Here is a 12,820-nt window from a genome sequence, read left to right on the forward strand (position 1 = left end):
TCATGTCATTTTTTTATGCTTTACGTTGCTTTTTATCATGCATGATTTTAGTATTTTGACATGACAAAAGGATGATTTTTCTTATTTTTATAATTTGTTTTGGCGCAGTTTGACCAAATTGGTCCTTGCGCCAGAAAATTTAAAATCCAATCCAATCCAATCCAAGCAGTTGATTGAAAGTGTATAAATAACTCAATGGCTCATCCTACACTGTGAGGGTGCTTGAGCCATAGTTTAAAGCCACCTTGAGGCTCCAGTAAAAAAAGATAAGCCAATGTATTAAGTTGAGGGACAAAGCTTTCATAACCTGTCAGCAAATTATTCTATGTTCTTAGTGTAAAAAATCCTGATCTCGTAAAGTTGGCTGTTTGTGCACCCATTGAAACATGTATGAAGCCAACATTACAAAAGAAGTAATTATTTTCAAATTTGGCTAATAAGTGTTTTTTCCTGCATATAGTAAGTCAAAATTTCTGAAATTCAAGAAAAATATAAATTTACTTGTAACAGTAACTGATGGTTCTTTTGAAAAAATAACTGAACTGTAAAGTAGTTGAATCCCCTAAAACGACCATTTCCAGTAAGACACTCACTTACCTTTGGAACAGGTTTTTTTGGCTTCTCCTCGACATCAATAGCAGGCGGCATGTCAAAGTCGAAAAAGTCTTGGTAATACTTTCTTGTAAACTTATCACAGTTGTAGATGAAAAACTTTTTCTTCATCACGGTTATCGTTTTCCCAACCATGAGATCTTTTGGAAGATACCAGTTTTTGATTTCTTTGTCACTGTACTCCATGTAACAGGATGGAAACGTATCTAGATGTAATTATGCATGCAAATAAAAAAGAAAAAAAAAAGAGTTATCATATTTGAACTTCAATGTGAAAATTAAAATTTACCATCTGTGGATTCGCTTTCAAACTGGCTTTTATTGTATTTAACGAGTGGCAAATACCATCAATGAATTTTTCAGAGCCACCATACATGATTTCTACTGAGAAAGAAAAATCTAAGAAAAGCTCAATTAATCATCATACCTGGAACGGTGTATATATCAATGGGAATTTTTTGTCGTCGAATAACCATCGGGAATGGATCTCTCCCATCATTCACAGAATGAACTTCTACCACCTCCATAGTGTCATCTTCTAAGAAGAACTAAAACAAAATACGGAAATTTATAGAATAATCCTGTCTGTACAACAAGGACATAGACCTGATATAACAGAAGATCATGGTCTGTTTTGGGGTAACCACATTTCAATGCGATGCCTAAAAGCATCACAAGAAGGAAGCTCAGAGTTCTAGTGCAGGGTAGGCATGGATCCAGAGTGATGTATCGGGAGGTTTGATTTATTTTGAAGGCTCATTGGATTGTCCCATATTTTATGCCGGCCTATTTTTCTCATACAATTCAACTCTTGAGAGGGATGATTACCCACCTTCTGAATCCGTGCCTGGCCAGGGATCAAACATATTTATAAAATTTTTTGTTCATTATGAATTCAGTTTTGATTAAATTCAGTAAATAGAAAGGGCCTTGCTTTGGTACAGGATTAGAGGGACCCCAAATAAGACGGGGGGGGGGGGGGCACGAGAAGAAAACATGGTCCTGGGGGAGCATGGGTTGAAAAGGTTGAGAAACACTGTTATAGGCTATAATGTTCTTTGAGGCAGAGGTGTTGGGAAGAGAGAGGGGCCTATACCTGTAATACAAAAGGCAATCAATTTGAGGCTCTTAAAATTTGAGCCCCTGGCATGCCGTGTTTGTCCATGGGAGAAGCAGGTCCTGGCAATCCCCCCGGCAGTGCCTTGGTGGCACATGTATTAAAATGGCCCTTGATTCATCTCTTCCATGGGTGAAACATGTTTTGTGGTTCCATAAAAATATTGAATATGAAACTTCTGCCTTATTGATAAAAATAACAATTCCTGTAAATTTTTTTTGTAGCTCCCAGAGTATCATTATATCAAGATTTAACTTTATGAACAGCTTATTTTGCAATCTGGAAGTGAATACAGAAAGAAAAAATCTCCTGAGCAGCTGAAGAACACTGCAGCAATGACAAGATTTTGCCAAAGAATTAGAGTCCAGGCATGAGAGCTCGTCAAATCTAAGGTATATGGAGCAAGAAAGAAGTCATACATTTTGGCATAGGCAACAGGAATGTGAATGTTGGAAATTCTAGACAGTGGCATTCATATTATAGACCAGTGGGGTTCCCAAAATATTTTAGGCCATGCCCCACCAAAGCATCTCTGAAATCCTGATGTCCCCCACCTGCACTTTTTGTCAGGGAACTCCCCCCCCCCCACACCGACTTGTTATAATGATCATTTGGATACATTGTGCCTTTTTTTAGAATAGGGTTACCAGATACTAAAACTCAAAAATGAGAACACATGCACACTCCTAACAATGTCACACTTACTTATGTTTGCAATAGATGGCACTATCATACCAACAAAGAACAACAGTTTTTACAACCTAAACAGGAATGCTTATATAAGTACTATTAATATGTGTACAGTATTGTTAAATTTTTTTTTTTCAGTCCACAAGTGCTTGGGTGAGAAAGCAATCAACTCAATTGTTTTTACATTGCTTTACACAGAATATTCTTTTTTAAAGGAATTTTATTGGCACAGGGGGTCCGTGGACTGACAGGCACAAATTTTCCTGGGAGCACAAAACATTAAGAACCCTTAGTCAAACCTCTTCCACTGAAAGGGAAAAATAAAAGTAACAAAGAAATAATTCAAAAATTAAAAATTTGAAATGATATAAAAAAAATGAAGGGAGTTTGAAAGATTCCAAGCCTTCATAGAAAAACTCAGATTGCCCCCTTGCGGGCCATGGGAATCCTCGTTATAGACTAATCATTTTGCAGTAAACTGGAAATATATCGGATGGAAGATATACTTGCAAGAGAATACGCAAGTGGCAAATGGTAAAGGTCTATGATGGAATTGAAAGCAGCTACTGTATTTTATCCAAATGTAAAACATAAAATCAGCAAACATTATATAAACAGAAACCTGTTAAAAAAGCATGCTAAAGAAGGGGGTTATGAACTAATACTAAGGAAAAGTGCAGAAATTTCCAATCAGATTTTTAAACATTAAATCTGTTTTTTTGTTTGTTGAACCAAGTTTTGAGATAGGGTTTGCAAACTTTTGTGTTCTGTTTCAAAAATTTAATTTGCTTGATGTGAACATTTATTTTTCTGTTTGAAGTGTTTTTCCCTACAGATAAATTCACGATATTGTACTTGCCATTTCATGGTTTTTCATTTTCAACAGGTGATCCATTTGAGATGCATTGTGTAAACTGAAACTATTAATAATGAATCTATACCAACATACATGAATCTTGACTTTCCTCATTTCTTTTGGATCATTGTTGGTGTCATCCCAGAGTGCATAAAACCTCAGAACCTGTTGATTCTTGTTCAGAAACTTCCATAGTTTCTCGTCATCTAAATTATGAGATACCATGCGAGGTTTTGCAGCCTTTTCCCGCAATTTCTTACCATAGGAATCTTCGGGTACATCATCAATTTTTGGATTCACCACAACTCCAGCACTTGTCATATATTCCTGGAGAAGATTCAAATGATATCTGTTAAATATTCAAGTGAATAATTAGAATTACATAAAGTCTATTTATGCTTTCATGCTAAGCAAATGCTCTACCACCAGGCAACAGAGCCTATAGGCTCTTGGGGAGGCGGCATCCAAGTATTGCGTAAGTCTCGAGGGTGATGGGTGGGGGTTGCTATTATTTACTTCTGATGGCAAGGGTAGGGGGAGAAGTTTGAATCATGATTATGTCAGCAAGCAATGTGTAAAAATTTGCATTTGCCAACACAAAAATATCATTTCAATCATTTTCATTGCACCACTGTATTTTCTGTGCACAAAGGCTGATCACACCTAGACAAACAGTTTAATTGCTGATGCATAACAGCTTTTTCTGTTTATGTTTCTTGCTGAGTGGTTTGAGTTAGAACTATTTCATATAGAGACTTCCTGCAATACTAATATACTTAGCAGTCCTCTAGACACCATTCTTGTTTTGCATCTGTTTCAAGAAAAATTCTTACCAGGACCAAGATGATATTTAGCTCATGAGTATTTGATCATTTCTTTTAGAACAGTAAGTTAGTGTCTCATCGATGTGAGCTACCATACCAATCAACACAGAATCAACAAGCAAAAACAAAGAAAAAGGCATCATCATTCCCCCTTTTCTCCAGAGTGAAAGTAGGGGATTGATCTCAACAGTCAAAGCTCATTATAACGACCACATGTTATAGTGACCATTCCATTACAACAACCAATATGATAAGGCCTAAGTATATCCATATAACTATTATCCTATATGTCCTCTTTTAGATTTTAAGACCACCAAATATAATACCAGTTTTTGATGGATATACTTTCAATAGAGGTCATGATAATGAGCATTAACTGCTCGTTTGTTGGGTCGAACATTCAACTGGTCGTTATATTGAGCGTCAATTTTTTTTTCACACTGTAAATTCACAAGGATATTCATAAATTTAATTGGGGGTGGGGGGATCAACACCACATTGCTCCATTTGTTGTCTGCTACATTGCAAACACGTTGAAGGGAGTTTTTTTCCTCAATCACAGTTTAGTATTTTATATTGGAACCTCTCTAATACAGCTTCGAGAAAACAACGCTTCAGAGAGGTGGTTGCTTAATATAGGTTAAATAACACACACAGGAAAATTTTTAGACCATGTGAAAAAATCGATCAAAGGTGACATTCAAGAGAGGTTCCACTGTCTCGAGACCCATTATGATGTCATCTAGTTTAGACATTAAAATTACCACATATTAAAAATGCATTTTGGATCATTGTTTAATTTTGCTATGGGGGGGGGGGCAGGAAAGTTATAAATCCTTAAAATTCTGCTTATGCAATACTTGAATGGCTCTTTAGTAGATACTGCTGTCAAAAAAAATTATATTTTTGTTTTGTTGAACAAAAATAAAAAATATGCACACATGATTCATGTGAGTATGACATCACATTCACTTGACATCATACACACTCTTCCAACTGAACCTAACAGAGAAAATACACTGAATTACTCATCTAATAATTTTTTTAGACTGACCTTCGTCCATGCATCACAGTCTGTTATCCGGATTCTCTTCCCATACACTATCAGATCCATACCGATATTAAGGTCTTTCCATTTGTACATGGCTTCACCATCTGGTTTCGGTACAGCCTGTTTCCTCAGAAGCTTTCCCTAAGAATTGATATTGCATTTCATAGATTGAAATAAAAAACAAATGCGTAAAAATGATAACTGCCTAAAAAAACTTCAATAATAACAAGTGCATTCAAAAATAACTATAATTATTTTTTCTCTGAAGTTGTGTTAAGCTTTACAATCATGTGCGTTTTAGTATTCTTTGCTGATCTTGCACTTGCTTTAACGGCTTTTTTTACTGCTGGAAACATTTATAGAACTCTTTATCTGGAATACCAGCCCTAAGCAAGTTTTCTTCCATCTACTGAGACACAAGCGCCATCTTGAATGTTTCTAAGGACTATCAGTTAGCCATGTGAGCTGGTGAATTGTCTTGGTAAAGAAACCAATTTTTACAGTGCACTTGTCTTTCTTTTCACGTTTGAGCATGAGGGGTACAGACTTGAGCTGTATCTTTCTGAAAGTTTGTGGTAAAATATGCTATCAGAGGAAATCCATGAATAATTTGCCCATTCAGACAATGGTCTTTTGACTTTATTCATTGTTGCATTTCTTTGATTTTTGCTCACTAAAGGATATCTAGTCTGTAGAAAGCCAACCTGTCCACAGGTTGCCATTTTCCAAATGGGAAAATCCATGTGTAAAAATGTGTGATACTCAAAAGTGTATCAAAGGTTTATTGCTGATGCTTGATATACTTCAAAGGTTTATTGCTTCGTTCATATCAATGGTCTGTCTCAAAGGAAAAAACAAAATTCAACCCTACCTTGTCTCTGTGAAAACACATCCCAAAAAATTTCAAGATGATGTGACTAGGAGTGCACATAAAAAAGCACCAAGGACAAACCACTTCTGATAGAATTGACAAGACAGTATATACTGAAATAGGAAACTCCAAACAATACCTTAACACCATGATCTGTGACTTCAACACACGATGAAGAGCACCAAAATGAATCATATCATATCTCAGAGCTTTGGTGATAATACCTTTGCATAGTGCAATGTGTATTCCAATGAGAGAAATGTTTTTTGTTGCCTAAACTTCTGAGAAATCCGATGAGCACATGATACAGGGACTACTAGACTTTTCTTAATTCTAAATTTGTCTACACAAATTTATGACAGGCACAGATCTAAAAAATAGGGGGTGGAGGTGATCAATCCGCTCAATAACTAGAAAATATGGAAAAAAATTATGTGTCTCATAAAATACAGGACAATCTTGCAAACCTGTATAATTTTCGCCCTTCCCGGGAACATTGTCCTTGATCCGTATCTAATTTGTAATCATGTAACTTAGATGACTGCGTTAAATATATACCATTGAAATCAGTTTCGCTAGATCCTGTACCCAATGCTTTGGCTACTTCTGTCAAAGAGTTTGCCATCTCGAGAGAACAAATTTTTAAAATTTCAATAATCGCCAAAGATTTTATAAATCCTTCATCAAAAAGGTATAAGGACTATAAGTGTAGTAGGTTCTCGCTAATCCAGAACATATCAAACCAGAATTATTTGATCATTTTTGTTGCCCCATGGTCATTTTCTGCACATGAGGGGTAATTAGAAAAGGACCTACAATTTATTGCCAATTCCCAACAGCACCTTTTTTTTTATACTGACCAAGAGGTTGGTGTGCTAACCCCTTGGTGCGGAACTCCCTGAAGTAGCAATCTTTTTCTGTGGTCATGTCATCATATCTGTTGTACCCTATCAAACCAGGGTGTGTTGGATTACTGAAATAGTAGGATTACCAGAAATTAGTTTTTGAAAAAGCCCATTTAAAGCATTTAAACTTCCAGGCACAGGCATGCAGTTGCATGTTTCCCTCTTCTATACTTGAGGGAAAACTTTATAAAAATGCTGGATCACTGGACGGCCTGGATCAATGTTTCCCAAAGTGGACAATATTGCCACCTGGTGGGCGATGGAATTGTCGAGGGGGTGACAGAAGATACAGGTATAGCATATAATCCTATGGGAATGCTTGAGTTGGAAAGCGATGAGAGTAAAAAATTTCTGAAAAATGGGAGGGGGCAATGGAACAAAAAAAGTTTGGGAAACTATGGGCTAGATGGATTAGCGCACAGTCAGATTATTGAGACTCTACTGCACATCATAATATAGAAGTGTCAAGTGTTACAAATGTTTTATTAGGTATAGAAGATTAATAGTGACAATAACTCTTTGCAACACTATAATTCATCCCTTATCTCTATGCCTTTTCAGAACACTTAATTTTTTGAAACGGTATCAACCCTTTTTTGGGTGCAATATCTCCATGTGCATATAGCATATCTTAATTATATTATATAATAGTAATATTTTTCCCCCATTTTTTTAGGCTTCATAATTCAGTGGAGGTACAATAAGACTCAATGTCCAAAGAGACCAACACTAATAAGAACTGCCAATGCCATTAAGTACACTTTTCTGAATAGCATACGTCCCCCCCCCCCCCCATGCCAGAAATATGAATGTGGAAATTCCAAAAACTTGGGGAAATGACGTTGGAATGTTTACTCTAGCATGTTAATCTATGGATGCCATTTTCCTAAAATGTTTTGCAACATTTTTGAAGAGGGGATACTTACAGGTGTTTCTGGAAAAACTGAGATAGCAAAATAAATTAGCCAACCAGCTGATAAAAACCCAAAAATTGGAAATATGCACATTCATGTTTCTGACATGAAGGGGGGGGGGAGATGATATCACACCTGACACACGAGGTATTAAACATTTGCCAGACAAACCAAGGTTATAATATGGTAATTTTTTCCCCGTCATTTAGCACGAACAAAACGATAAACATGATACACCTACATGCACGAGCCCACTGTTTTCAACATGTGGATGCCATATTTCCATTTCATCATCTCGCAAATAGTATAGGATTCTGACTCGATGAATACGGAATTCCTCTCCCCAACAATCATTTACTTCTTCTCGATAATATCCATAGAACCGCAAAATCTGGAAAAGAATACCATATTATAAACGTATTCAAAGCAAGTATAGAAAATTAAATCAAACAAAAGAACCAAAAATTCAAATAATAATAAAAGCTGCTGCAAATTGAAATCACTGACAGGTCAACCAATCACAATGAATATTACGCCAATCATGGTAACACCCAGTTGCCTCAGTCTAGTTAAGGCCCTGTATATCAGTAGAAGTCAATCTTACCTACACAATGTTGGGCCCAGACACCAACCTGAAGACTGGGGTGCTTGGGCTCCCCCTCCCCCAATAAACGTTTTAAGGGACTTATCCCCCCCCCCCTCCTAAAAAAAAAATTCATGGATATACAATGCATGTTCCACATGTGAACAATCCTGAATCTTCAAGACCTGGGACACCCAACAACTATGCCCACAGATGAAAAACCGAACAGAAATGCATTGAATAGAGAATCATCTCACAGTACCTACCATACTAAATATAGGCTTGGCAGCCTACAAGACCATCACTCATAAGAAAAGTATTGTTTAAAAGTTGGAGAGAATTTCTTTGATAAAAAAATCGAACAGAATTTCTTTAACATTTTAAAAGCATTCGCGGGCCATTCGATAGCATGGCATGCCACAGGTTAACCACCCCTGATCAGTACTAATAATAATAGAGCATACAAGGTTATAAATATTGAGCTTCTCCACCTCAGAATGCTCTGGAAGACGTTTTAATAGTCAAAGTGATAAGAAATTTTGGACGAAAAATTATTATATAAATATATATGCTCCTGATTTATCAAACAAGCACAAAATTCTAAATAAGAGTACAATGTTCTCCAATAGGTGGCACAGCTACTTTACAAATCATTTCTCATACACGTTTTATACAAATATATGTGTTACTGCAAAAGCCGAAGTTGGCCACTTCGCAAACTGGCCGGCCCAGTTGGTCTGGTCAATGCCCAAATTTTTGGCTTTTGTTAGGCTTTGGTCATCCCCTATATGCCAATCCCTAGATATGGATCACTAAAATATTGATATTCAGATTCCTTTGATAGTTAGGCTTGCCATAATTATCATGGTTAACAAAAAAAAAAAAAAAAAAAAAAAAAAAAAAAAAAGCCAAAGTTGTGGTGATCCCCGAATCATAGAGATCAATATACAGGGACCAATCAAAGCCTTGCGAAAGTCGAAAATAGTTTTGATAGCCATTAATTTTTTGCGTTGCTGCAAATTACTTGTAAACTATTGATCGTAGAGGAATACTTCCAATTAGAAAAAGTATCCAAACAGCGTGTAATCTTCAAATATGTCATTCATATAGTAAGGGGTTGAACAGTTATTAAAATAAATAATATTAATAATTTTTCCCACTTGGTGACTCTGTCTAAAAACTCAATTAGAACGTTGCTGTCCTGTCTCCTCCGAGCCCAAAAAAAAATCCATGTTTTTAAGTACCGTAATTTCACACAACTATGGTCCGAACACCCATGCTCTCTAAAACATCACTGTAGTGGGGGGGGGGGGAACTTAGGGTCTGCCCCTCCCCCTGAAATAATAGCAATGTAAGAAAATGACCAAAAAAAAAAAGGAAAAAAGATGGCCAAATCTATTGTTCTATCACTTTGGTCCCCCGACATGAAAGTGGTCCTTCCCCCCCGAACGAAATTTCTGGCTATGGGCCTGAATCTCTACATTACAATACAAAAATACTGACCAATATTTATGGCTTCAACAGTTTCAACTCGGCTGATTTCTTCATAGGAACCTCCCCCCTCCCCCATGACCCCCTTAGCAGTTGAATTTAAAAAAAAACCCCTTCATAGTTAGTCTTTATGTCATGGAAAGAAAATTCTGACCCAAATTTCATGATGATAGTTTGTGAGTATTGATGATGTGAATGAACACCTTTGAATATTTTGAATCATGCCAAAATATTCAAATATATGCCTTCAGCGGTTTTGGCTTGGTGTGATTTCTCTATGAATCCCCCCCCCCCAGAGGTTGAATTTAGAAAAACCCCTTCTTCATCTTCTTCTAGCAAAAGCAAAGAGGGATAAAGATGGCATAGCTGCCAACTTTTGAAAATGAAAATTCGGGAGATTTTCGCGCAAACCCGTATTTTATGCTTAAACCACTCCCTAATAAATACAATCGGGATTTTTCCAAATAAAATAGGAATTTTCCAAATAAAATATAAATTTTTCAAATAAAATAGGGATTTTTCAAATAAAATAGGGATTTTTCAAATAAAATAGGGATTTCTCAAATAAAATAGGGATTTTCCAAACATCAAAGTTAAAGCGTTGGGAATAAAATCCCTACTCAAAAACTGAAGTTAAATTGAAATAGGGATTTTACAAACATGGAAGTTAAGCCCTTGGTAATAAAATTCCTACGCGGGATTTTTTTTAATGAAGTAGGAAATGTTTAGGGACAATTAGGGATTTTTTGTGATTTTCTTAAAAATTCGGGAGATTTAAGAACTTTTCGGGAGGTCGAGTGATGAAGCTAAAATTCGGGAGATTCCCGAAAAATTCGGGAGACTTGGCAGCTATGAGATGGATATATGATATAGTTGTATAAATTCTCTCAATTATGGTTCATAAGCGATTTATAACACAAAATATTTGATGGACTACAGTTGGGACTTAATAACACAACTATGGACGAAAATGTAATTTTTTTAAAAATCCATATTTGAGCTACATAAGGAATAAAAAAAAGTGTTTAATACTAATGCTCGATCTTTTTATAGGCAACATCAGCAAAAAAAATTTTTTGAATAGCTTGAATACAGAAGTTATGATGATAAATCTAGGAAATGGTTTTATTTTGGAATCGTAGTTGTGTGAAATTACGGTACTATACTTACTAAGCTATTTGAATTTGAAAGTCAATGACGGAAAAGATGGGAAAGAGCAGAATAAATGAGCTTGTCCCTTAGTTTATGTGGTTGTTTCTTTCATGAAATAATAAAAATTTCGATTCACTCGGAACACAAAAAATCACAGGTATATTTCATTTGACGCATACCTCTTTATCTAGTGGTACGAACTCAGGAGGATCTGCTTTCTTCAGGAATTCCCTTCGGGGACCATATGTGAGATCGACCAGAGTAGTGTCTTCTATCCTGTTTTGAGCATCTAAAAGCTGCAATGCAGAGCGTGGTGTGTCCGGTTCAACAACATCAGCAAAGGGACAGCCCCTGCTGTATCTCAAAGTTTCCTTTGACGTGAAGCTCTTTTTCTAGAGTGAAATTAGAAAAATCAAAGATTTATGTTATCGAGAACAAATCTTACATGTTCTACCATTATTGAAAAAACCATCATGAGGTATATTACCTGCATATCTTGTTTATAGTATACAGCGGGGCTTGACAAACTAGAAAAACATTTAGGCCCCAGTTTAATTTTTTACGAATTACAAGCATGGTATTTCTCTCAAGAAAAGCGGTCCAAAATAATGTTTTCCTCTTACTTTTCTTATGTTAGAAGACGTAGGGTTACAATATCAGAAAATTTTATGTTACCCTTTAGACTACAATTCAGAAATTTACTCTAATTTCGCAACCACATTTAGAAAATTTTAGGAACCAATAGATTTTCTATTCAATGGTGACCTGGTCCCCTCCCTCCTAGGATTTGTCCAGCTCTGGTATACAGTAGACTGTGATTAACTGAAGGGAACGAATCCGCAGTCACTTAGGACATTGAGAACCTCAGTTGACGGGAAATGATTCCCAAGAATGTGATGAGTAATAGCCTGCCTATTACTGGTTCATGGGTACATCTCAGGCAAGGGCATAAAGATGATATGTTCTTTTCCTACCGAACCTGAGGTGACAACCAGGGCTGTCTTAAGAGCATCATAGACCCCAGGCCAAGAGATTTTTCTCAGGCCCTACCTGGCAAATTCTTGAATATCTCAATCAGTTGTCATTTTTGTGAGGCCCGGGTGGGCCCCATGCATTAAGACGGCATTGGCGAAAACGATAGATAGGGGCTTCAATATGTTCTTGTTAGAAGTCATTATTACCCCTTTCCTGTCCAAGGTGAGGAAAGTATAATGCAACTTTCTCTGGAAAGATTCCTGATCCAACTTGATCGCTAGTAAAGTTGGTGAGTGGTAAAGTAGTAGTAGTGGGCGTGGCCTGTCACTGTTGGGGGGCTGTTTAGTGTGTTTATGCTTTCTCTCATGTGTGTTAATAAAAATTACCCAATGAGCATTCACTACTTGTTACTAACGATTGGATATATTTTAGAGCAGAGCTGAGAATTCGGCCAACTACCACTTCAAAATCACACATGCACCTCGTCCACATTCCTCTATGGAACTTCTAACAAACGTTTACATGTTGGAATGTATGTGTACATGTTTCAACCTATAAAGGGAAGTTTGTTTCTGTGTGATGCTTGCTATAGTGCTGCCATCTGTCGATTATTTTTCAAACTTTAAGTGAAGTGTGATTATTGACAATTTGTACCATTTTAGGCTTGTCTCTGGCGAGACTTATCAATGGGGAGGTCGATTCACTTTCTCACCTCGAACTTAGGAACCCCAGAAAACCAACTTCGGCTGACCACCACTGTGGTGCCGGTAGGTTTCAAA

At 36.6% G+C, this 12,820-nt stretch overlaps 1 protein-coding gene across 2 annotated transcripts in view; it reads right to left on the reverse strand.

The window, feature by feature from the left end:
• The window catches only part of LOC149068225 (EF-hand domain-containing protein 1-like), a 52,138-nt gene that overhangs the window by 36,083 nt on the left and 3,235 nt on the right, over window positions 1-12,820 (reverse strand). For both annotated transcript variants that reach the window (XR_016195224.1, XM_089251816.1), the window contains exons 2-7: window positions 11,246-11,458; window positions 8,082-8,231; window positions 5,154-5,291; window positions 3,369-3,602; window positions 1,040-1,160; window positions 598-818 (exon numbers count right to left, since the gene is read on the reverse strand). Coding sequence is in view for 1 of the 2 variants with exons in the window: in XM_089251816.1 (XP_089107942.1) it covers window positions 598-818; window positions 1,040-1,160; window positions 3,369-3,602; window positions 5,154-5,291; window positions 8,082-8,231; window positions 11,246-11,458 (1,077 nt within the window). In the remaining variant the exon portion in view is untranslated. The remainder of the gene's footprint in view (window positions 1-597; window positions 819-1,039; window positions 1,161-3,368; window positions 3,603-5,153; window positions 5,292-8,081; window positions 8,232-11,245; window positions 11,459-12,820) is intronic.

The sequence above is a fragment of the Pholcus phalangioides genome, unplaced genomic scaffold, assembly GCF_987345545.1.
Source record: "Pholcus phalangioides strain wild (caught in Gottingen) unplaced genomic scaffold, Ppha-v1.0 ptg000027l_1, whole genome shotgun sequence".
Classification (NCBI taxonomy): domain Eukaryota; kingdom Metazoa; phylum Arthropoda; class Arachnida; order Araneae; family Pholcidae; genus Pholcus; species Pholcus phalangioides.